The sequence below is a fragment of the Schistocerca piceifrons genome, chromosome 1, assembly GCF_021461385.2.
Source record: "Schistocerca piceifrons isolate TAMUIC-IGC-003096 chromosome 1, iqSchPice1.1, whole genome shotgun sequence".
NCBI lineage: Eukaryota > Metazoa > Arthropoda > Insecta > Orthoptera > Acrididae > Schistocerca > Schistocerca piceifrons.
In genome coordinates, this window is record NC_060138.1 from 926,915,273 (window position 1) to 926,938,322 (window position 23,050).

The 23,050-nt window shown below is 43.5% G+C and overlaps 1 protein-coding gene across 1 annotated transcript in view; it reads left to right on the forward strand.

The window, feature by feature from the left end:
- The first annotated feature begins 1,875 nt into the window (after positions 1-1,875).
- LOC124776545 overlaps positions 1,876-23,050 on the forward strand; it is a 149,739-nt gene continuing 128,564 nt past the window's right edge. The window contains exons 1-2 of the mRNA XM_047251580.1: positions 1,876-1,908; positions 12,312-12,445. Of these exons, the coding sequence (XP_047107536.1) occupies positions 1,876-1,908; positions 12,312-12,445 (167 nt within the window). The remainder of the gene's footprint in view (positions 1,909-12,311; positions 12,446-23,050) is intronic.

Genomic DNA, 23,050 nt, shown 5'->3' on the forward strand with positions numbered 1-23,050 from the left:
GTAGTGGCAAATAGTTACAGGTGACATTTATTTTCATTACTAACGCCTTTAAGTTACGATAACCTAAATGAAACTCTTAAACCACGGATGTTTAATGACTTAAAAGAGCAGCGCCGGATGCGTGTATTACAGGAAGCTTCGAAAGTTTTTTAAAAAACTTTTTTAAAATCTTAAAATATTTTCAGAAAATTATCGTATCTGTAGATGTCTTAGGGTTGTTATTCCTTCTTGATTTATTGTGATGGATATGTTGATCTGAAGATGTGGCTCCTAGTGCGACGAAACCGGTAGTGATCTAAAAATAAAGGACTAAACACAACTGAAGCGGGTTGTTAAACCGAATATCTTGCGAAGATATTTATAATTTAATTGTTCGTGCAGTGTGTTCAACCCAACCATAATTATTTGACTAATAACGAAAATTGTCCATTAACGTAAACTCTTCGACAAAATATGCCCCTATTTCTGAAGAAAATGCAATGAGTCGCTGAAACAAAAAGTCTTGTCGCAGAATTAAGTTAACGGATCTTAAAGTCTCTGCTGAAATTCTGTGCAGTTCTATAGAAGACAAAGAAATTCTTCAGAGACTGACGTAAAACTGACGTCAGTTGCTTTTGTGATATAAATGGTGTCCCAGAAATGTTGCGAAAAACTTTGAGGGGTTGTAGAGGGTGTCTTGAGGAACAAAGCGAGGACAGGAAGCCGCGTCTGGAAACGTCATCCAACGACGCTACATAGCGTCGAAGATATAGCCTTCGGCGCCCGCCGCAAGGCCATCCCTTCGGCGGTAAAACTGACTTTGTTCGCTGACGGACCGTATGCGGAACATCTCGTAATTTTGTCTGTTGTTCAGTTATCGGGACTAATTGCCACGATCGATGTCGGAGCTAACTGACGCATAGAAAAGCCTAGCCTGATATGAATTCGATGCTCCGTTGCCTCGGTTTTTGACGGTTTTCCCATCTAAAGTTTATTTTCTGCTGGAACCTCTCCAGTCTCCAAAGTTTTTCGGTGTACAGGAACAAAATAAACTGCATATGGAAACCCGTGTCCCAAACGATCATCCCAGAGCAACGAGCATGGCATTCATAGGAGACAAGGTGTTTCTAAGCAGTTACTGACTCCATCTTCTCCATTGGCAATCGTGGCAATTAGTCGCGATCACTAAATAATAAACAAAACTGCAAGACGTTCCGCCTACGGGCCGTCAGCGTATAAAGTCACGTTTGCTGCTGAAGGAGTGGCCTAATGGCAGGCGCCATTGCCTATAACTTCGGCACTCTGTAGCGTTGGATGACCTTTATGGATACAGATTCCTATCCTTGATTTGTTCCTCAAGACACCCTGTATGGCACCTCGAATTTGAACGCAACAGTTCCGGGACAACGGGACAACCTGTGTACTAACACTATCTGTTTTTTTTCCGGGATCTTCAGTTCATTTCAGTTTCCCACATCACAGATGATCGGTAGTATCATTTTCTTTGATTAACTCGTTGCGCTACAGGTCTCTACGTACCCTATTCTACCAATTAATGGGTTCGACAATTGATCGATTGCAGCATCGAGCAATAACAATTTGGTGACACATTAATTGATCCTTACGCATTTTACACAGTGTTGCTGTATCAGGAAAATTGAAGAAAGCTAACTTATAATTACACAGGTAAGTATGCACAGAGATTGCAACAAATTTCTTATAAATCAATAATGATTTACTTACTGTATAAAAACTAAGCTTTCTGTCAGCTGTTCATCCTATTCACGGTGCACGTTTTTTTTTTTCTTTTTAGTCACAGCGTATAAACGAAACATGGTCACAGTCTGTTTACCGAACAGCTGGTCATGGTATTGGGCAGAGACTGTGCGGCACGACATGTGCAGGGTGGTGGCCGGCTTCCGTGTGGAGGTGAGCCGCGTGGCGTGTCGAGCGCACACGCGGTGATTCACTGCTGGGGCTGCGGGCTTACCGCGTGCGAGGGGCTGCCTGTCACCCAAGGGCGCGGCTCATGCAGAAGCAGCACACACGGTGCCAACTGCGAGAGATGACTCCAAAACCCGCCCTCACTCAACGTGCTTCAGTGTATGTGGCACAGTAGCTACGAGTACAGTTTGCATTAGTGGAAGTACAATCTGTACCGTTCAGAAAAAATTCAGTGAAGCGTTTAACACTGAAAGAATAGTCCAGCCACTTTAGGAAAGCGTGAAAGATCGTTGACACATAAACTAATAGGAAATGTGGAAACGTGGACATACCTAAAGACGTAATGTAGGAACATAATATCCTGCCCGACGAAAATAGAGAAGCACGCAGAAGTGGAGTAGGAAATGAAATGAAACTTCACGGCTTGCGATAGTATGTGATGTTATTTCGGTGATTCCAAAATCAAGCCAAATTTACAACGAACTTGACAGTATGAGCCCACTTACCAGTATTACTTTGCACCCCCTCTGCCCTGGATGCATGCGCAGATTGGGTTCGGAAGGATGTCATGAGGTACTTGCCTTCTCTCTGAGGCAAGCTGGCCAACAACTGTCGTAGCAAGTCCTTGACATTCCTGATACTGGTAAAGGTACAGATTCATTCAAAATATTTGATGAGGCACGTATTTTTACGTCACGTGTAGAGGGGAGGCACAATAGTGTAACATTAAAATGTTAAATCCCCCATTTATTTGCGTCCGTAGTTACCGGATTTCGCAGAGATAAGTGTTCCTTCCCCCGAAAACCGGACAGAACTGAATGAATTCCTGAAGCAAATGCACTTATCCATGCCAACCTGATCTGATGATATCTATACACCTGATACAATAATCCTTCAACTGCTAACAACGTATATATCCATCGCTAACTTGCTCGCGTTCCCTGCTAGCGCCTTATAGGTGCGAAACGAGTACATTTTAATTTTTTAAGGCAGCATGAATACGCAACGTGACCTGTCGCGCTTCACAAAGTTGTCAGTCGTACTAATAATTACATTAATACTGCTCATATGGCAGAAAAAGTTTTACTAGTTGTCTTTCGTTCCTTTTTAAGGGATTACAGTGTAGAGGCATGTTGCGAATCAGGTTGAAGACGTACAATCGTGGTTTATCAAACAAGGCCTTAGAAATATTTCTTAAGAATAGTGATAGTGCGTATTAATTGAATTTTTCTTAATCGTCGGATGGTACACTACTGGTCATTAAAATTACTACACCAAGAAGAAATGCAGATGATGTACGGGTATTCATTGGACAAATATACTATAACTGACATGTAATTACAATTTCACGCAATTTGGGTGCATAGATCCTGAGAAATCAGTACCCAGAACAACCACCTCTGGCCGTAATAACTGAATTGATTCGCCTGGGTGTTGAGTCAAACAGAGCTTGGATGGCGTGTAGAGATACAGCTGCCCATGCAGCCGGCCGGAGTGGCCGTGCGGTTCTAGGCGCTACAGCCTGGAGCCGAGCGACCGCTACGGTCGCAGGTTCGAATCCTGCCTCGGGCATGGATGTGTGTGATGTCCTTAGGTTAGTTAGGTTTAATCAGTTCTAAGTTCTAGGCGATTGATGACCTCAGAAGGTAAGTCGCATGGTGCTCAGAGCCATTTGAACCATTTTTTCCCCCTGCAGATTCAACACGATACCATAATTCATCAAGAGTAATGACTGGCGTATTGTGACGACCCAATTGCTGGGCCACCATTGAACAGAGGTTTTCAATCGCTGAGAGATCTGGAGAATGTGCTGCAGGGCAGCAGTCGAACATTTTCTGTATCCAGAAAAGCTCGTACAGGACCTGCAACATGCGGTCGTGCATTATCCTGCTGAAATGTAGGGGTTCGCAGGGATCGAATGAAGGGTAGAGCCACGGGTCGTAACACATCTGAAATGTGACGTCCATTGTTCAAAGTGCCGTCAATGCGAATAAGAGGTGACCGAGACGTGTAACCAATGGCACCCTATACCATAACGCCCGGTGATACGCCAGTATGGCGATGACGAATACACGCTTCCAATGTGCGTTCACCGCGATGTCGCCAAACATGTATGCGACCATCATGATGCTGTAAACAGAAACTGGATTCATCCGAAAAAATGACTTTTTGCCATTCGTGCACCCAGGTTCGTCGTTGAGTACACCATCGCAGGCGCTCCTGTCTGTGATGCCGCGTCAAGGGTAACCGCAGCCATGGTCTCCCCGGTGATAGTCCACGTTAATGCAAACGTCGTCGAACTGTTCGTGTAGATGGTTGTTGTCTTGCAAACGTCCTCATCTGTTGACTCATGGATCGAGACGTGGGTGCACGATCCGTTACAGCCACCGGATAAGATGCCTTTCATCTCGACTGCTAGTGATACGAGGCTGTTGGGATCCAGCACGGCGTTCCGTATTACGCTCCTGAACCCACCGATTCCATATTCTGCTAACAGTCATTGGATCCTGACAAACGCGAGCAGCAGTGTCGCGATACGATAAACCGCAATCGCGATAGACTACAATCCGACCTTTATCAAAGTCGGAAACGTGATGGTGCACATTTCTCCTCCTTACAGGAGGCATCACAACAACGTTTCACCAGGCAACGCTGGCCAACTGCTGTTTGTGTATGAGAAAGCGGTTGGAAACTTTCCTCATGTCAGCACGTTGTAGGTGTCGCCACCAGCGCCAACCTTGTGTGAATGCACTGAAAAGCTAATCAATTGCATATCACAGCATCTTCTTCCTGTCGCTTAAATTTCGCGTCTGTATCACGTCATCTTCGAGGTGTAGCAATTTTAAGGGCCAGTGTTGTACCTTTCCTCATTATTGTCACTTGCGCGAATCGCATCACGTACTATCAACAGTAGCCTGTCAAAAGAAGTCACATCCATTCTGGCGAAGTTCTTAGACTTCTGTGCCTCTTCGGGCCTCAACTCCTTCATTAACAGGAAATATTTATCCCTGCCATCACCCCTTCTTCCTAGCCACGGTCGAACCCATTTCCTGTTCCTGGCGCTACGTCGTCGTTCCGCGCTTCTCCTAATAACGAAATTGAAGATTATCACGGCAGATGTTGCAAGGCAATAGCGTCCTCCCTGTTTAAAATGCTGCGACACACAAACATAGATAATCATTTGGTTGTCCAAATGACATAAAATGAACACTTTAATCCAGCTGCAAGGTAACAATAACTGCTTAATAAATACGAACCTGGAGCTCTCTTAAGTTTCATTGCGAGTAACTAGCAGCTTTACAAAAATATTAACTTTCACACTCAACGACGTAAACAAAGAACATAAGCCAGCAGTTTTGATTACAATGAGATGACGAAATCATGGGATAGCGACATGTACATATACAGATGGCGCCACTTTCGTGTACACAAGGTATAAGATGGTAATACATTGGCAGAGCTGTTATTCGTTCTCAGGTAGTTCATGTGTAAGGAGTTCCGACGTGATCAGGGCCGCACGACGGGAATTAGCAGACTTTGAACGCGGGATGGTAGTTGACGCTAGACGCATGGAACATTCAATTTCGGAAATCGTTAGAGAATTCAATATTCTGACATCCACAGTGTCAAGAGTGTGCCGAGAATACCAAGTTCCAGGCATTACCTCTCACCACGGACAAGGCTGTGGCCGACAGCCTTCACTTAACGACCGAGAGCAGCGGCGTTTGCGTAGAGTGGTCAGTTCAAACAGACAAGCAACGCTACGCGAAACAATCGCAGAGAGCAATGTGGGACGTACGACGAACGTATCCGCTGGACAGTGCGGCGAAATTTGGCTTTAATGGGCTTTGGGAGCAGACGACCAACACGAGTGCCTTCGAGCACGTATCGCCTGCATCGTAGCTCCTGGGCTCGTGACCGTATCGGACTAGGCGGCTGGATTTCACTTGGTAACAGTTGATGGTAGGTTTCGAGTGTGGCGTAGACCACACGAAGCCATGGACCCAAGTTGTCAACAAGGCACTGTCCAAGCTGGTGGTAGCTCCTTAATAGTATGGGCTTTGCTCACATGGAATGGACTGGGTCCTCTGATCCAGCTGATCCGATCATTGACTGGAAATGGTTATGTTCGGCTACTTGGAGACCATTTGTGGCCTATGATGGACTTCATGTTCCCAAACAAAGAAGGAATTTTTATGAACGACGGTGCGCCATGTAATTAGGCCACAATTGTTGACGAGTGGTTTCAAGAACATTCTGGACAAATCGAGCGAATGATTTAGCCACCCATCGAAAGTTTATGGAATATAATCGTTAAAATGCTGCGCCGGCACACTTTCGCAGTTATGGACGGCTACAGAGGTAGCATGGCTCAATATTTCTGTAGGGGAAATCCAACGACTTGTTGAGTCCATACCACGGCGAGTTGCTGCACTCACCAGGCAAAAAGAGGTCCCGCACGATAGTATGAGGTATCCCATGGCTTCTGTCACGTCAGTGTATGTGCCCTTCGGGCGCTGGTGCAGACTTGTGTAGGACAGACGTGTTGCGTAACATCAGCTTAACTCATGAGTTACTGATTTTGTTGGCTTTGACCAGCATATCTGGAATTAGAAGCCTGGCTGGACCAGTTACACTGATCCGGCCTTCGCTTATTCTTGGATTCACAAATTTGTATTCGCGTCTGGAAGAGTGCCCTCGGAATGTGGATCCTATTTCGCTGCGCTCTACGCTCTATGACATCCGCGCCGCTACCGTCCTGCGCTTTACGTGACTGTGTCAGACTGCACGGCAGGCGAGCAGGAAGACGCTGCCACTTGAGGAGATGGACGGAGCTACTGCTGCCGCCTTATCGGAGAGCGCCGGTGGCACTGCCTCCACCGTCGGCGGGGATTGCCGGCGGAAATGGAACGATTTAGTGGTGGCGCGCGTCCCCGCTGTATCCGCTCGCGCGATCGGACGCCTGCCACTCCTGTCTCAGCGCCAGCTGCCTCGTCCTCTCTCCTCCTATTCTCGCAGACACACTCGCCCAAAATTCCAGGCACCGACCCCATCTTGCGGAACATCCTCTCGCTTCCTTCGCTGCAGGACTTTCACCGTTTCCGGGCTTAATCCTCTGTTAATTAACGCGGATTCCGCGCAGCTCTTCCACTTCTGCCGACTGGGCGAGCACGGCTCTTTAGACTCGACCTTCTTTACACTGAGATATCTGGTGCTCCAGTAACTTCATTTGCAGAAACTTTACACTTCATTCTTACGCGACCCAGCCTGTCAAAATGCTATTCGCCCAGTGTCGTTAACAATACAGCGGCCAAATGGAAATGTAGTTATCGCTATTAATTTCATTACGACCATCCTTCAATTACTGAATTTCTTATCTAAATTTACTACACAAAGGTTACTGCTTCTACACCAGAGTCTGAAGTTCACCTTTCCATCCTGTTTAAGTCTGATTCTGATTATAATTAACCTTCTGTCGACTGAGAATTCAGGTAGCGGCAGCTCTACCCTTAAATATTATTACATTGGACCTAACAGGTATCACCGTTCAGATCCCCGTAACAGCGGTGCCCAGTTAGTGCAGACCACTAACCCCACTCCCGATTCTTTAAAGAATCCAGCACTAGATAAGTACAGTCTGAGTAATTAGCGCTCCGTTTTAAGAGAACCTAGCTTTCACACACCTCAATGTTTATGACGTCAAATCTCATGTACCGTGTATCGTACAGTGGCACAAAGGGCGTTCAATATCTAATGCAAAACATTGTTTTCCTATGCCAATTTCTGTTGAAAAAGTACAGAATTTGTCGTGGGACATGGTGGAATATTTCCGCTTCAGCCCCTATAGTTTCATAAAGTTCCAACAGCTGGCGACCCTTTACATAGCCTTCAAAATGGCCTCTGTAACGGAGGTGAGTTCCAAGCAGGAAGCTGTCATTGAGTTTCTTTTGGCGGAAACCCAGAGCTTCGCAGATATTCACAGACACTTGCAGAATGTCTAAGAGACTTGGCAGTCAACAAAAGTACAGTGAGTCGTCGGGCGAGGCATCTGTCACCATCGCAACAACGTTCCTCAAACGCTTCCGATCTGCCGCTTGCTGGCCGGCTGCAACAACTTCGACTCCTGAAATGAAGGAACGTGCGGGCACACTCGTTCGTGGCGATCGATATATTGCAATAAAACACCTCGGTGTTCAACTGGACGTCTCTGCTGGTAGTGCTCACACACTCGTCAACTGGCTGAGGTACTCAGAGGTGTGTGCCCGCTGGGGTTCCCACCGCCTGACAGAAGACCATAGATAGCAACGAAGGTCCGTCTGTGCGGAATTGCTTGCGCACTAGGAAGCTAATCGTGACAATATTTTGTTGAACATCGTCACAGGCGATCAGACTCGTGTTAATCATTTCGAACCGGAAAAAAACGGCAAGCCATGGAGTGGTGCTACACCGCCTCTCCTTCCAAGATAAAGTTCAAAGCCAGACGCTCAGCCGGTAATGTTATGGCGACGGTATTCCGCAAAAGTGGGGAATAATGTAGTGTATTGGAGTCTAGAATGAAACTAACCTGCTTTCAGGTAAAAGTTGTTATATTACTTATTGAACGCCCCTGGTATAATATTGCAGGTAGATTAAGATAAACACTACTGGCCATTAAAATTGCTACACCACGAAGATGACGTGCTACAGACGCGAAATTTAACCGAAAGGAAGAAGATGCTGTGATATGCAAATGATTAGCTTTTCAGAGTATTCACACAAAGTTGGCGCCGGTGGCGACACTTACAACGTGCTGACATGAGGAAAGTTTCCAACCGATTTCTCATACGCAAACAGCAGTTGACCGGCGTTGCCTGGTGAAACGTTGTTGTGATGCCTCGTGAAAGGAGGAGAAATGCGTACCATCACGTTTCCGACTTTGATAAAAGTCGGATTGTAGCCTATCGCGATTGCGGTTTATCGTATCGCGACATTGCTGCTCTCTGTTGATCGAGATCCAATGACTGTTAGCAGAATATGGAATCTGTGGATTCAGGAGGGTAATACGGAACGCCGTGCTGGATCCCAACAGCCTCGTATCACTAGTAATCGAGATGAAAGGCATCTTATCCGCGTGGCTGTAACGGATCGTGCACCCACGTCTCGATCCATGAGTCAACAGATGAGGACGTTTGCAAGACAACAACCATCTGCACGAACAGTTCGACGACGTTTGCATTAACGTCTACTATCAGCTGGGAGACCATGGCTGCGGATACCCTTGTCGCTGCATCACAGACAGGAGCGCCTGCGATGGTGTACTCAACGACAAACCTGGGTGCACGAGTGGCAAATCGTCATTTTTTTCGGATGAATCCAGGTTCTGTTTGCAACATCATGATGGTCGCATCCGTGTTTGGCGACATCGCGATGAACGCACATTGGAAGCGTGTATTCGTCATCGCCATACTGGCGTATCACCCGGCGTGATGGTATGAAGTGCCATTGGTTACACGTCTCGGTCACCTCTTGTTCACATTGACGGCACTTTGAACAGTGGACGTTACATTTGAGACGTGTTACGACCCATGACTCTGCCCATCAGTCGATCAGTGCGAACCCCTACATTTCAGCAGGATAATGCACGACCGCATGTTGCAGGTCCTGTACGGGCCTTTCTGGATACAGAAAAAGTTCGACTGCTGCCCTGGCCAGCACATTCTCCAGATCTCTCACCAATTGAAAACGTCTGGTCAATGGTAGTCGAGCAACTGGCTCGTCACAATACGTCAGTCCTAACTATTGATGAACTGTGGTATCTTGTTGAAGCTGCATGGGCAGCTGTACCTGTACACGCTATCCAAGCTCTGTTTGACTCAATGCCCAGGCGTATCAAGGCCATTATTACGGCCAGAGGTGGTTGTTCTGGGTACTGATTTCTCAGGATCTATGTACCCAAATTGCGTGAAAATATAATCACATGTCAGTTCTAGTATAATATATTTGTCCAATGAATACCCGTTTATCATCTGCATTTCTTCTTGGTGTAGTAATTTTAATGGACAGTAGTGTATATGTCGATGCTATCGGCGGAGTATATTGCGAATAGAGTTAGTAATAAAAACAAGGTAATAAATTAAAACGTCATGACTGATTCTGAAGTTTTGCTGCATGGACAGCGAAAATTTAGTACCATACATTTTTCGTTTCGTTATTTTGTGTGTTTGTGGGGGGAGGGGGTCGTCATTTGAGAAAAAGTTGCGGCTACCACGTACCGTATGAATACGACGAGTGATGCTGCAGTCGCTGAAGTTGTATTGGTATGACGAATTCACTTTCTTGAGTGTCATGTTATTCCTTTTAAAATTATTGAAGAAGCTACATGACTGCTCGATCGCTGTAACATAGCAATTTCTGGAAATCCAATATATCTGGAACGTTTCAAGGTGAAAAGCTTAGACGGGATGGAGATTAAACGCTGAGACAGTGGTTTCATTTATGTAAGATCTCATAGTCGGTGAATGGCTGATCGTTTTTTAACTGTAACAACTTAGACGTACTACGCTCTCACAGTGTTAATATTTATATGCTCCTCCTTCCACAGCACTATTTACATAATGGACTTTCCAAACCATAACATACTTTCCCTGTAGCATACACTTCAAAAATTTTCAAGTTGACCTTCAACAGTCTGCCTCCGTTTTACGCCACTTTGCACACAGATAATTAATTATTATAATTCGTTACTATTGCTTTACTGTTTCTCGTACATCATGCCACTAAATGAGCCAACAAACGACGTGACGTTACTGTCCACTCAACTATCCTTCAGCTGTCTCCTCTACCTGTTCCTCTTATTTTACATTCATTTTAATTTGTTTGGGGATAGCACTTCAACAACAGAAAATTCAAAATATACATTATTTTACATGTATTTACTTATGTTACGTAAAATAGATTGTATAAATGAAAGAAAGGTGAAAAAACAGTAAATATTTAACCAAAGAAAATTCTGCTGCAGTAAAGTGTCCCGTTGTGCTCTATCAAAATACGGTTCAGTAGTTTTGGTATGCACTTCATAAATGGCGCAGTAAATGATAGGATAGCCAGATATATTGGTGAAACTGGTAGAGAAAGAAACATAAATGAATGTGTAATAAGGAAAATGGGAACCAACGACTTATCTTTTTTTTGTTTGTTTGGTTGTTTTTTTGCACATAATTAGAACCGCACATTATTCAGTGCTAGTCCATTTTGTATCCTTACCGAATAAAAAATAGTTGCTCGTTTAACTTCTGTACTTTTATATAAGCAAAGCAATTACTATTGAAAATGGTTCAAATGGCTCTGAGCACTACGCGACTTAACTTCTGAGGTCATCAGTCGCCTAGAACTTAGAACTAATTAAACCTAACTAAGGACATCACACACATCCGTGCCCGAGGCAGGATTCGAACCTGCGACCGTAGCCGTCGCTCGGCTCCAGACTGTAGCCCCTATAACTGCATGGCCACTCGGGCCGGCAATTACTTTTGATGTGTGGACAGTTTACATGCACAAACATAAAATTATATATAATTATTGTTGTTATTTTGTACTCATTAGAACTTTCTTCATCATGAGCAAAGGCAGGAGTTTCATGTTATTATTGATAAATGCGAAAGTTTTATGACTAACAGCAACATGTTTTATATAAGTTCAACGAGGTATAGAAACATTCTTTGATATATTTTAATTTAGCCTTTTGTTGATGCAGCTGCGTTTTCTAGAGATATATAATAAAACTGTATTGTTTTCTTTATTTTTACTACAAAATCCCTGTGTTTCACGTTAAGAATCTACAATGTTCGCTGATCTCATATGTAATGGATGCGATCGTTATGATGTAACGCCTGATAAGTACGCAACACGCTTAATGTACAGGTAATGCTGGTACGATCTTAACTGGCCAAAGTTGCTAGGGAAACTACCGTAGTCTACGCTAACTTATGGTAGTTTACGGTGGCCTGCGGTATTTTTACAACTCTAGTTAAGTGTATTCTCTGTGATTGCCCCTTTTCTTGTGTTGATTTATAGCACCCAACGAACAATAGCTGAGCGTGCTGAACTGGCGTTTGTGTACGATAAGCCGGCCGCTGGTGGCCGAGCGGCTCTAGGCGCTTCAGTCTGGAACCGCGCGACCGCTACGGTCACAGGTTCGAATCCTGCCTCGGGCATGGATGTGTGTGATGTCCTTAGGTTAGTTAGGTTTAAGTAGTTCTAAGTTCTAGGGGACTGATGACCTGAGATGTTAAGTCCCATAGTGCTCAGAGCCATTTGAACCATTTGTGTACGATAGGGTTGAATTTACGATAGCAGAAGTATGCCGCAGTAAGTGTATCGTCTAGCGTGTACCCGGCTTCGTGTTTCAGCGGGAGGTCCTGCAGCGGGATGTGGACCGAGAGCGGCGGCTGCGCCTGGACACCGAGGTGCGCCTGCGGGACTGCACGGCAGAGGCTGAGCGCTGCCGCGCGCGCCTGCACGCCCTCCAGAGGGAGCTCTCCCGGTAAGCACAACCAACCACTACTGCGCACTGCCTTCTCGGCGCACCGTCTGGGTTTCACCACATATTCATTACACTGCATGTGCAGTGTATCCGAGCTACTCTCGCTGATATAATATCATGCAGTTGAAGTTTCATTGATTTCATCTCCATTGTCCATAAATTTCATTATAACAAATCTAGTTCAAGTTGCCGTTTTTTGGCAATGTGTAGCCGACGCGGCTCTGTCGAATAGACATGCAAAAATACGCTACAACATCTCTACTCGTCATTACTGTGTCCCCTATGCAGTATGTATCAGTCTTAGGTCCATTGATAGCTCTCATGTTGACTACAGTTAGGATCGCTACAAATGATTAATATAGAAAAGCCCTTTTATTTGGCATCAGATGCATATAAAGGCTGATTCAGCTGCCCCTACTCATGGGTTTTACACAACCTACGACGCCTTAAAATACCACATGCAAGATTTTCATTTTCCCTAGCTCACTACATGTAAACAGTCCTACAAAAATTACGAATAGGATCTTTTTTTGAGAAATTTAATGTATCTAAATTTTGTACTGGGATTTATTTTTCCTACAGGCCATAATTTTCGAATTAGTCAAGAGAAACGCGCAAAAGTGACTTTCAAAAAATGGCTCTGAGCACTATGGGACTCAACTTCTGAGGTCATTAGTCCCCTAGAACTTAGAACTACTTAAACCTAACTAACCTAAGGACATCACACACATCCATGCCCGAGGCAGGATTCGAACCTGCGACCGTAGCGGTCTCGCGGTTCCAGACTGCAGCGCCTAGAACCGCACGGCCACTTCGGCCGGCTAGTGACTTTAAAGCGTTTTTCTTGAATAACTCCAAAACCATGGCATCCAGCGCAAACATATCCCAGAACAAAATTTAACTACATTACATTTCCTATGAAAAGGTCCTGCAAATTCCTTTTAGGACCAAGAGTGTGCATGTAATGGGCGAAAAAATACGAAAATCTGGCACATGGTTTTTGAAAGCATTGCGGGCTGCATAAAACCTACTGTTAGGAGAAGCAGAATCGCCCTCTGTTGCGAGTATCTAAATACATTATATATAATGTGTGTACCATTTGTATTTGTATCCACTTTGCTTTATAATCATACGTAGTTGTAACAAAAATAAATAAAATCAGTTACTATTTACAGCACATGTCCGTTGTTTCTCCATGCACATTCACTCTGACACGCCTTAGAGTTTGGTAGTTCTGGGGTCTGTAAGTACTTAGTATAAGTACAACATATACAGCTGATACCAAATAAAAAAGCTTTTCTATAAATGAAATGATAATTAAATCAAGACCCTAAGCTGTAGACAGGCATTGATATGCATCAACAGGGACGGTTGAAAATGTGTAACCCAACCGGGACTCGAACCCATGATCTCCTACTTACATGGCAGACGCTCTATCCATCTTTCTTTTTTTGCATTTTGTTCCTTATTGTTCATTGTGTTTGGTCGTAGCGGACGTCACATGAAATCCGTTGCAGTTCGTTTTTTATCCCTTCATTCAGTTTTTATTTATTACAGAGAGCAGTCAGCTCTTTGACCGAGCACGCTGAGCTACAATGCCGGTCATCAGTCTCAGCCACCGAGGACACAGAGGATAGTGTGACTGCAGGGATTTATCCCTTGCACGCTCCCCGTGAGACCCACATTCCCAACTTAATGTCCACACACTACATTCGTAGTGACCCTGCCCATTACACTCATTACTCGCGGCAGACAATCGTACAGAGTCCCGTAAGAGCTCGGACAATGCATGTCCGAAAGAACAGATACCATCTTCATATATAGTTAAAGCCACCCGGCCACTGACCTCCTTCTTCTGTGCTGGATGCACACGCATTGCCCGAACTCTTACGGGACTCGGTATGATTGCCGCGAATAATGAGTGTAATGGGCAGAGGCACTACGAATGTAGTGTGTGGACATTAAGCTGGGAACGTGGGTCTCACAGGGAGCGTGCAAAGGATAAATCCCTGCAGTCTCACTATCCTCTGTGCCCACCGTGGCTCAGATGGATAGAGCGTCTGCCATATAAGCAGGAGATCCAGGGTTAGAGTCCCGGTCGGGGCACACTATTCTACTGTCAGCGTTGATGTATATCAACGTCTGTCGACAGCTTAGGGTCTTGATTTAATTATCATTTCATTCTAAGAGATCCGCATGGTCACCATGTCCAAAAGAACAGATACCATCTTCATATGTCTTCTATAAATGTCTCTCAGCTGTACCTAGTTACCTACACATTTTTTTATTTTTTAAATGTGTAATGGGCTGCTTGTCTTTTAGCAGTGAGTATTCAGATGTTTTGTAGGAGCGCCAACACGCTTTATATTTATCACGAGAAGTCTCCTAGTGTAACGTGTACCATTCATATTCACAATCCCTTTGAATCATAATCACGGGCAGTTGTAATATAAATAAACGAAATCAGTACTATTTACAGCTTGCACACCCTCTTTCTCGCTGCACGTTCACTCTGACACCTTAGACAAGCCGTCGTGTCATGCAGTTCTAGTGTCTATATTTTCGAGTGTTAGCCACAGGCTATAAAGGCAACATTTCCTTATAATGAGTATTCTGAGAGACGAGAAACGTATTTTCCAAGGACCCAGTGCCTGATCACGAGGCAATAAGTGTCGTGCAATTGAATTTATCTCATATTGCAATTTCGATATACCACATAACTTGGCTGGAATGACTTTCTTGCAATAAACCAGCATCAACTTTCAGATTTAGCAGGTATCAGCATAAGACAAGTTAGTGACAAATATTAAAACAGTTTTAACGACGGTTTGCTTGTAATGAGAACCAACCATTTTCCCGTCGACAGGAAGCATCGCATTTAACACCACTTCAACAATTTTTGTTTGGGCTTGACTCTACCTACCACGAAAACGAAACTGCATATGTATTTAAAAACACCATAGAAAAAGCACCCCACGACTTTGCCGTTGGACGTCCTGTTTGTTCAGTGTGATCCCTATGCACTATTCCCTATCCCATCCTGCCTGTACTATAGTGTATGATTACCATCTCCCAGATCACACACCAGACCGAAACATCAAATTTGATAGCCGTAGCAAACATAAAAATCCTGCAGCACGTGGGGAAATGACAGACAATTTAGTGTTACACTGTGTAGCACTATACTTGTATGTGGACGTAGTGTAGCCATAGCTACAAGAAAACAGTTCAGTCATTCTGAAGGGACAAGAGCTAGTTCAGAAATTTGTCGACGTTTCCAGAAAATCTTAGCTACTAAGGCTTTCGCCCAAATTAAGGAATCGAATTAACTCTGTTCAACCACAGAGAGTTCACAGTTGTCACGCAACGGATTATAAAAAAAATTGTCACCCGGTTATTATTCATGATGACACCGAAACAAAAGGTGATGAACTAAATGTTGCCTTGAGAAATTGTTTCACGACGTTTCCTGGTGAGCCATTAAATTCGCACTGTATTGGGAAGATCTGACTTAAAGAACAGGTGAGGCACCGTATTATGTGTACGAGGTGTGGCTATAAAGTAACGGGACTATTGCTATAAAACAACTCAGTATACTCTCTTCCTCTGTACCTACAACGCTCCATGCGAAGTTTCCCTTAATGGAAACGGTGCTGGAAGCCTTTGTCTACGAGCTCCTTGATGACTCATGCCTTTTTCCTTTCACTCCTTCAACGGACTGAAATCTTGCTCCTTTTAATGCACATTTGACCTAGGTAAATATATAATTGACACGTGCTGGTTCAATAGAATGAGGTGGGTGGTCTAGCGCTGGGATGATGTACTTCGCTAGAAACCTCTTAACAAACAACAAGATATGGCCAGGTGCGTTGTCTGGATGCAGAACCCATTATTTGTTCTTCAACAGTTCGGCTCGTTTTTTTTCTAATTTTCTCAAGGAGTTGAGCAAGAACCTGACGGTAGTAATGTTGGTTAACTGTTTCGCCTTCAGGAAGCCAGTGAAGATAAACAGTTACATGAATATAGAAAGAAAATCATCATAGAATCTTGATTTTTTTTTTTCATGCGAGTTTTTTCGCTCTCTGTGAAGATTGTCAATTCAAATGCATCGATTGGTTCTTATTTCCTGGATCATAAGTGAAAGGACCAAGATTCGTCACATATTGTCATTCTTTCTTAGAAATTAGGATAATTTTCAGGGATATTCAAAGTGTCAGTACAAACATTTTTACGATCTTCTTTTCGTTCGACCGTGGTAATTTTCGGCACCGGCTTCGCAAACACTTTACGATGTTTCAGCAATCGATCCAATACTCAGCTGATGGTCAGATAGAATCATTTTACTTATTTTTTCGACATTTTCATCCGGTTTTTTAGCCGGCCGGCGTGGCCGTGCGGTTCTAGGCGCTTCAGTCTGGAACCGCGTGACCGTTACCGTCGCAGGTTCGAATCCTGCCTCGGGCACGGATGTGTGTGATGTCCCTAGGTTAGTTAGGTTTAAGTAGTTCTAAGTTCTAGGGGACTGATGACCACAGATGTTAAGTCCCATAGTACTCAGAGCCATTTGAACCATCCGGTTTTGGTGTTGAGGGGCCTTCCTGGCAAAGGTCATCTTCAACTTCATCTCGGCCGTCTAGGAAACACTTGAACCACTCAAAAACTCGCATACACGATAAACAGTCTTCGCCATCGCTTCTTTTAGTAAAAGATAATTTTCAATACCAGTTGTTTTCACGTTTCACGTGAAACTTCGCGACAATTCGCTGTTCTGACATTACACTTACTATTTTTCCAAAAAAAAAAAAAACAACTCTTAGGCAAACGAAGGCCTCGGCCTCACTGATCTGTCTCCAGACACCGGAGAGGCAATATTCGATTGAGGAGGCTTCACAATTATTGGTCGTTTATCTTCTGTTCATACATCTTAATACATAATCTGTGACAAAATGAGTCCCATTGTTTTATAGCCAAACCTCGTAAGTCGCCAGGGATTCTCTTCTAGCAGTAGTTTATCGTTGCTTATAGTAGCTGTGCGATTGGTTGTAAGGGCAGAGACTGTCCGATGCTTGAGAAGTGTTTCCCGTGGGTGATGTCTCTTGTTTTCTCTTGAGACCGAGACTACACAAAGGAATTAAATTGCTTACGAGAATTCTAACTCTGGCCTTGCCTTCTTTGTGTAAATGAACTAGTCGATATTGTACTTGGCCCTTGCACTTATACCGAGCGAGGTGGCGCAGTGGTTAGCACACTGGACTCGCATTCGGGAGGACGACGATTCAATCCCGCGTCCGGCCATCCTGATTTAGGTTTTCCGTGATTTCCCTAAATCGCTTCAGGCGACTTCCTCCCCATCCTTCCCTAATCCGATGAGATCGATGACGTTGAAGTTTGGTCTCCTTCCCCCACATCAACCAACCAACCTAGCACTTGTAAGTTTCCTTGAACAGCTTAAACAGAACACAACTCTAAAGAAACGTATCGCAAATAACACTTGAATGCAACACAAAGTTTTCCCCTCAAATTACTATCATTTGTCACAAACGCTTTACCAAAAACTAAATCGATCAGTACAACTTCATGCTATACTTTCTCGGTTCATAATAAGAACAAACAGTTTCGTTGGCAAGTTGTTCCGTGGCTTCCTACAGAATTCTTAGAGACAAACAAGGACATTTGAGTTGTTCCGACGTAGTAGATCTTGAAACAGCGCAAAAAGTTTCTCGGATAGTTTTCATTTCTTTCCTCACTGAAGTTGCGGTTCTTTTCTTTCGAGCTGGGTCGTCTGCTCTGTCTAAGCCAGCGGAGAAGACCTACAGTTTCGACGGGCAAGTGGGATCAGGGGTAATGCTTTCACGTACACCGAGAAAACTTGGCCATAACTAACTTTTGTTCACTGAGCGGTGTGGTACACCGGCTTAAACACTGGAATTGTGTAGGAGGTAGTGTAGTTCAAATTCTCTCCTGAGCATGTAAATTTAGGTTTCCGTGGTTTCCGTAAGTCACTTCGATATGATTTCTTTGGATAGGCCAAGGGCGATTTATCGTTTCCGCCTAAATGAACAACTAATCGGCCTCCAGTGATTACGCAGACGACAGGACATTTATCTTCAATGTTTCTTTCTCCTTTTAAAGTTTGTTCCTAAGCCTTTCGTTATCTAGTCCGGCAGATGTTAATGGACGCGGAAATATCGCAGTACGTTTGTTGCTTCTAATGTTACCACGGCTTCGTTATTGTTCTTGACGCAAACGTTATTGCAATTCTCTTTGCTTTCATTGTGCTTCCTAAGGAAAATGTGCTACTCTCTGGCGTCGCTTCGCGGAATGTGTGTGTCACTGTCCAGTTAGTTCTCGAAATCTGCTTTTCCACACATATGACGCGTTCTTGTTAGCATGCTTCTATGGTTCGCAAATGCCATGCCTGTCCTCTAACAGGTTAATCGCCTGGAAGAAACCTTTCATCGGAATACGTTAATATGTATGCTAACGTGAAAATCTGCTCCCCTTTTGACATATACTGTAACAGTGTGATGGCTGGGTTCCAGTATATTGATCATTGGTTGCTGTTAACTTCATTTGGCTGGAACACTCATTCTTCTATGGCGAACCGTCGGAATTGTAGCTCAAAAACTGCGAGTAAAATAACGAAAAACTTCGCTGGCGAACGCAGATGTCAGTACAATCGCCTAGTTTCAGTCATTAGGTAACAGGCTTGGTTGAATGATACGATATTTCACAAAATAGATTACTTACGAAATGCTCGGATGATCTGTTCTGCAAAACCTTACGATGTTTGTGGGTCCTTCATCATATTGGAATCACAGTATGTAAGAATCGGTTGATATTCTGTTATATAAGACTTAGGGACCAGCATTGGGATGAGTGAAACAAAGAACATGGTAAGGAAGACAGGAATGGTAATAGTGGTGTCTTTCGGTGCACATGACTGCTCATGTCATTACATCCATTAATTGCTTGAATCAACACATATGTAGTTTCTATTCATCTCTGAAAGTTTTAGATAGGAGTTTACAACATCTATAAGAGGAGGAGCGCCGTACTGCACAAAGAACTTTGGTGGCGGGGTTCGTGATGGTAGTGGTTGTGGCAGTTCTTCGAATACTCGAGTGTATTAACCGAACTGCCGTGGCTTAGAGACGTGCAAGTTTTTAAAACTGGTTTCTATGAATGATGGCATAGTATCAAAGAAATACTGGAAGGTAAAGTGATATCGTGGTTTAAATTTTCGTTGATGTCGAGGTTATTACAGATGGAGGACACACTCAGATTGGGGGATGGGGAAGGGAATTGGCTACGTTCCTTTCAAAGGAATCACCTCAGGTGTTCGCCTTAAGTGATCTAGAGAAATCTAAATCTGGACGGCTGGACAGGTATTTGGAACATCGGTCCTCAGAATACGAGTCCAGTGTCTCACCATTTGGCCACCTTTTCCGACAGAAATGTTAGAGTGTATCTGCTAGCAGATAATTTCGATGAAAGAAGTTCATATCTTGTTGAACTATGGCTCAAAAATTTCACTTATCTGATTTTGCTGAGTACCTCAGGTCGATTCTGAATATTTACGATGCTACTTCACGCAGAGGGATATTAATTGTGCCCTATCAGCAATCGTAAACAGAACAAGGACAATCGAAACATATACTGAAAGAAAAGTTCCCTATGACAATCACGTTCCAGCACTTCCATGCAGATATAGAATATTAAGATCCCAAAATCTGAGCTTTTAGCATCTTTACAAAATTATACACTTAACCACTTAAAGACGAGATACGACACTTTATACTTGTACACTGAATCTGGTTTTGTTTAGAGGTACGTAATTGTTCTGGGCTGGAAAATATTTTCTGGGCGTCTGTCTCGCTTCTCAGGCAACAAGACGCTGGGATACGTTGCGAACTGATTTTGCAGTCGCTGTGCAGTGGAATCTGCAAGTCTGATAGCCGCCAGTTAGGCTGTCTGCTGTATTTTTGCTTGCAGATGCTACCTGGTTATTTAGCTGAATATTCCGTTTTTAAGTAAATATTAGCTAGCGCCCACACCCCAGGAAACACAGGGGCTCTGCTGTATTGAGAGAAAACACAAGATCCTCCGTTTTGTCTATTGTTGAAAACAGACATGTAAAAACAGAACGCACAAGTTCGTATTTTAGACGAAAAAAAGACACAGCAGCTAAACAGCGTTTTCAGTAGAGAATTCTGTGCTATAACTTTTTGGTACAACTGACGAATTTCAGTACCGACCCTTTTTCGACCTTTTTATGTCACGCGCGGAAGCGTGTGATTTCATGGCTCTTCTAAACTCTTCCTTACAATCGACGGATGTGAAGTTCGAGTAAAATGACTTTGGGATTGAGGCATTCCAGCGACGAGGGTATAATGTTGCCAGCATACCGATCTTCTCTCTTCCTTTTAATCCCACCTAGTAAGGTTCCCACATTCACGAAAAATACTTAAGCCTCAGTCTTGTGAGCCATTTCTTTCACAAATAAGTTACATTACACTAAAATCGGGTCTGTTTTTCTTGTAACTAGATTTACATGATCGATAGACTTTTGGTTGCTCTGAATGGATGTTATCAGATATATCGTAGATGTTACTGTCTTCAGTGATTTATCACCAAGAGCGTAATCGAATGATAATTGGGCTTTCTGTTTGTTTATGTGAAATGGAATTATTTATGTTGAGGTTCAACTGCCATTTGCTGCACCAGGAGTCGACCATCGGCGAATCTTGCTTCTTTTCGGTACAACTTCCATACATAGAACTGCTTATACGGAATAGCTTCACGGAGTTGCCTTAGTAATCCGTCACATCCTTTGTGTACATAGTGAAGAGAACGGTTCTACAGTGCTCATTTGGTACGCGTTTGGAGCTACACTTGCACCTAATCGGTTCTCGCCTTTACGGACGACGCGTTGAGTTCTGTCTACTGCGACCCTCTGAATGGAACCTAGAAGTCGAAGAACTTCTTTCACTAAGCGTCAGTGTGGATCCGTCTGGAATACTGCAAGGAACACTGAATCAACTTGGACATTATTATTTACGTTCCCCAGGTTGTCAAATCTCGCACGAAGAGAGACACCATAGTTTCACAAGATCTCTGTTTTCGGAAACCGTATTGATACCCTCATGGAAATCTTCGTTCTCCAAAAAGGCCGGTAATACGCATGCATAAAAAGTGACCCATAATTCTATAATAGAACGGCCAGTGATAATAGGCCTACAACTATGCCACTTATTGAACACGAGAATTATCTTTGGTTTGGTGATCCATGATACTGCTGTTTTACATAACATTGCGTAACGTTTCTAGCAGACAAGGAGAGCCGACAGTGGAGTATTATGTGGCGATATCGATTTATCCTAAGTCGTTCTTAGCCGTCCAGTTATCATCTGCCCAACAAGAAGACACGATGAAAAATTACCCACGCTATAAATAACACACTTGTCACGTATTACATGAGTAGCACAAGCAAAATGGCCAAAATGATTTTGTACCTTTGTTACTGTGGTACATATTATACGGCACCGCTCATGTTTTGATACAGAACTTGAAAAATATTGGATGCTTTCTCAACGGACTCACGCAACAATTTTTGAATAACCACTGTTAGCTGAATACACGCTTGAGAATCCTTTAGTGTCTCGAAATGTGATGTACAACATACTTCTGCTCTGGAAGACAAGAAAATGTTGAACTGATAAAATAAAGTGTACTTGCTACTCTCCGCTAACACGTTATCGGATAACTTAATGCAGAGCGCAACTACCACACAATCTAAGCAGACGCTGAGTAATGAATACCAACCATAAAGCACCACTTCGACTGACGATGCCCTATAAAATGAAATTAACCTATTGACTAAAGGTCACAGGACAATTTTCGAAATGAATAGAGATAAAATCCCACTTTATTAGTGATTTCTTTAAAAGTACCTGTTTGTCGTGTCCTGTTGCTTAATTGATCTCTGTGCCTTCTGTAACATGATTTACAGAGACATGAGTGACAAGAGCCACAACAGTGAAAAAAGGGAGTAGGAGGAGTGAGCGGAATTTTTCTTTGTGTGCTTGTTTATTTTGTGTATTTTTCCATTTAACATTATTTATGTTACCGGTATCTGAAATACGCAGATTTTATGTTTGTGTGTAAATGTCGTACAAGTACCTGTTTTGCAATTCCAGAGAAATTAATATCAACGCGTAATCAGAGGAACAGAGAAATGGAGACAGTTGAAGGAGAGCAGTTTGATGGACTGATTAGTGATTCGAATCGCGCAAAGGCACAAAAAGTTACATTAGATCACACTCAAAATTCCTTATTTCTGGATTTCCGGAAGGCTTTTGACACTACCACACAAGCAGCTCGTAGTGAAATGGCGTGCTTATGAAATATTGTCTCAGTTATGTGACTGGATCTGTGATTTCCTGTCAGAGAGGTCACAGTTCGTAGTAATTGACGGACAGTCATCGAGTAAAACAGAAGTGAATTCTACCGTTCCCCATTGTAGTGTTATAGGCCCTTTGCTGTTCCTTGTCTATATAAACGATTTGGGAGACAATTTGAGCAGCCGTATTCGGTTGTTTACAG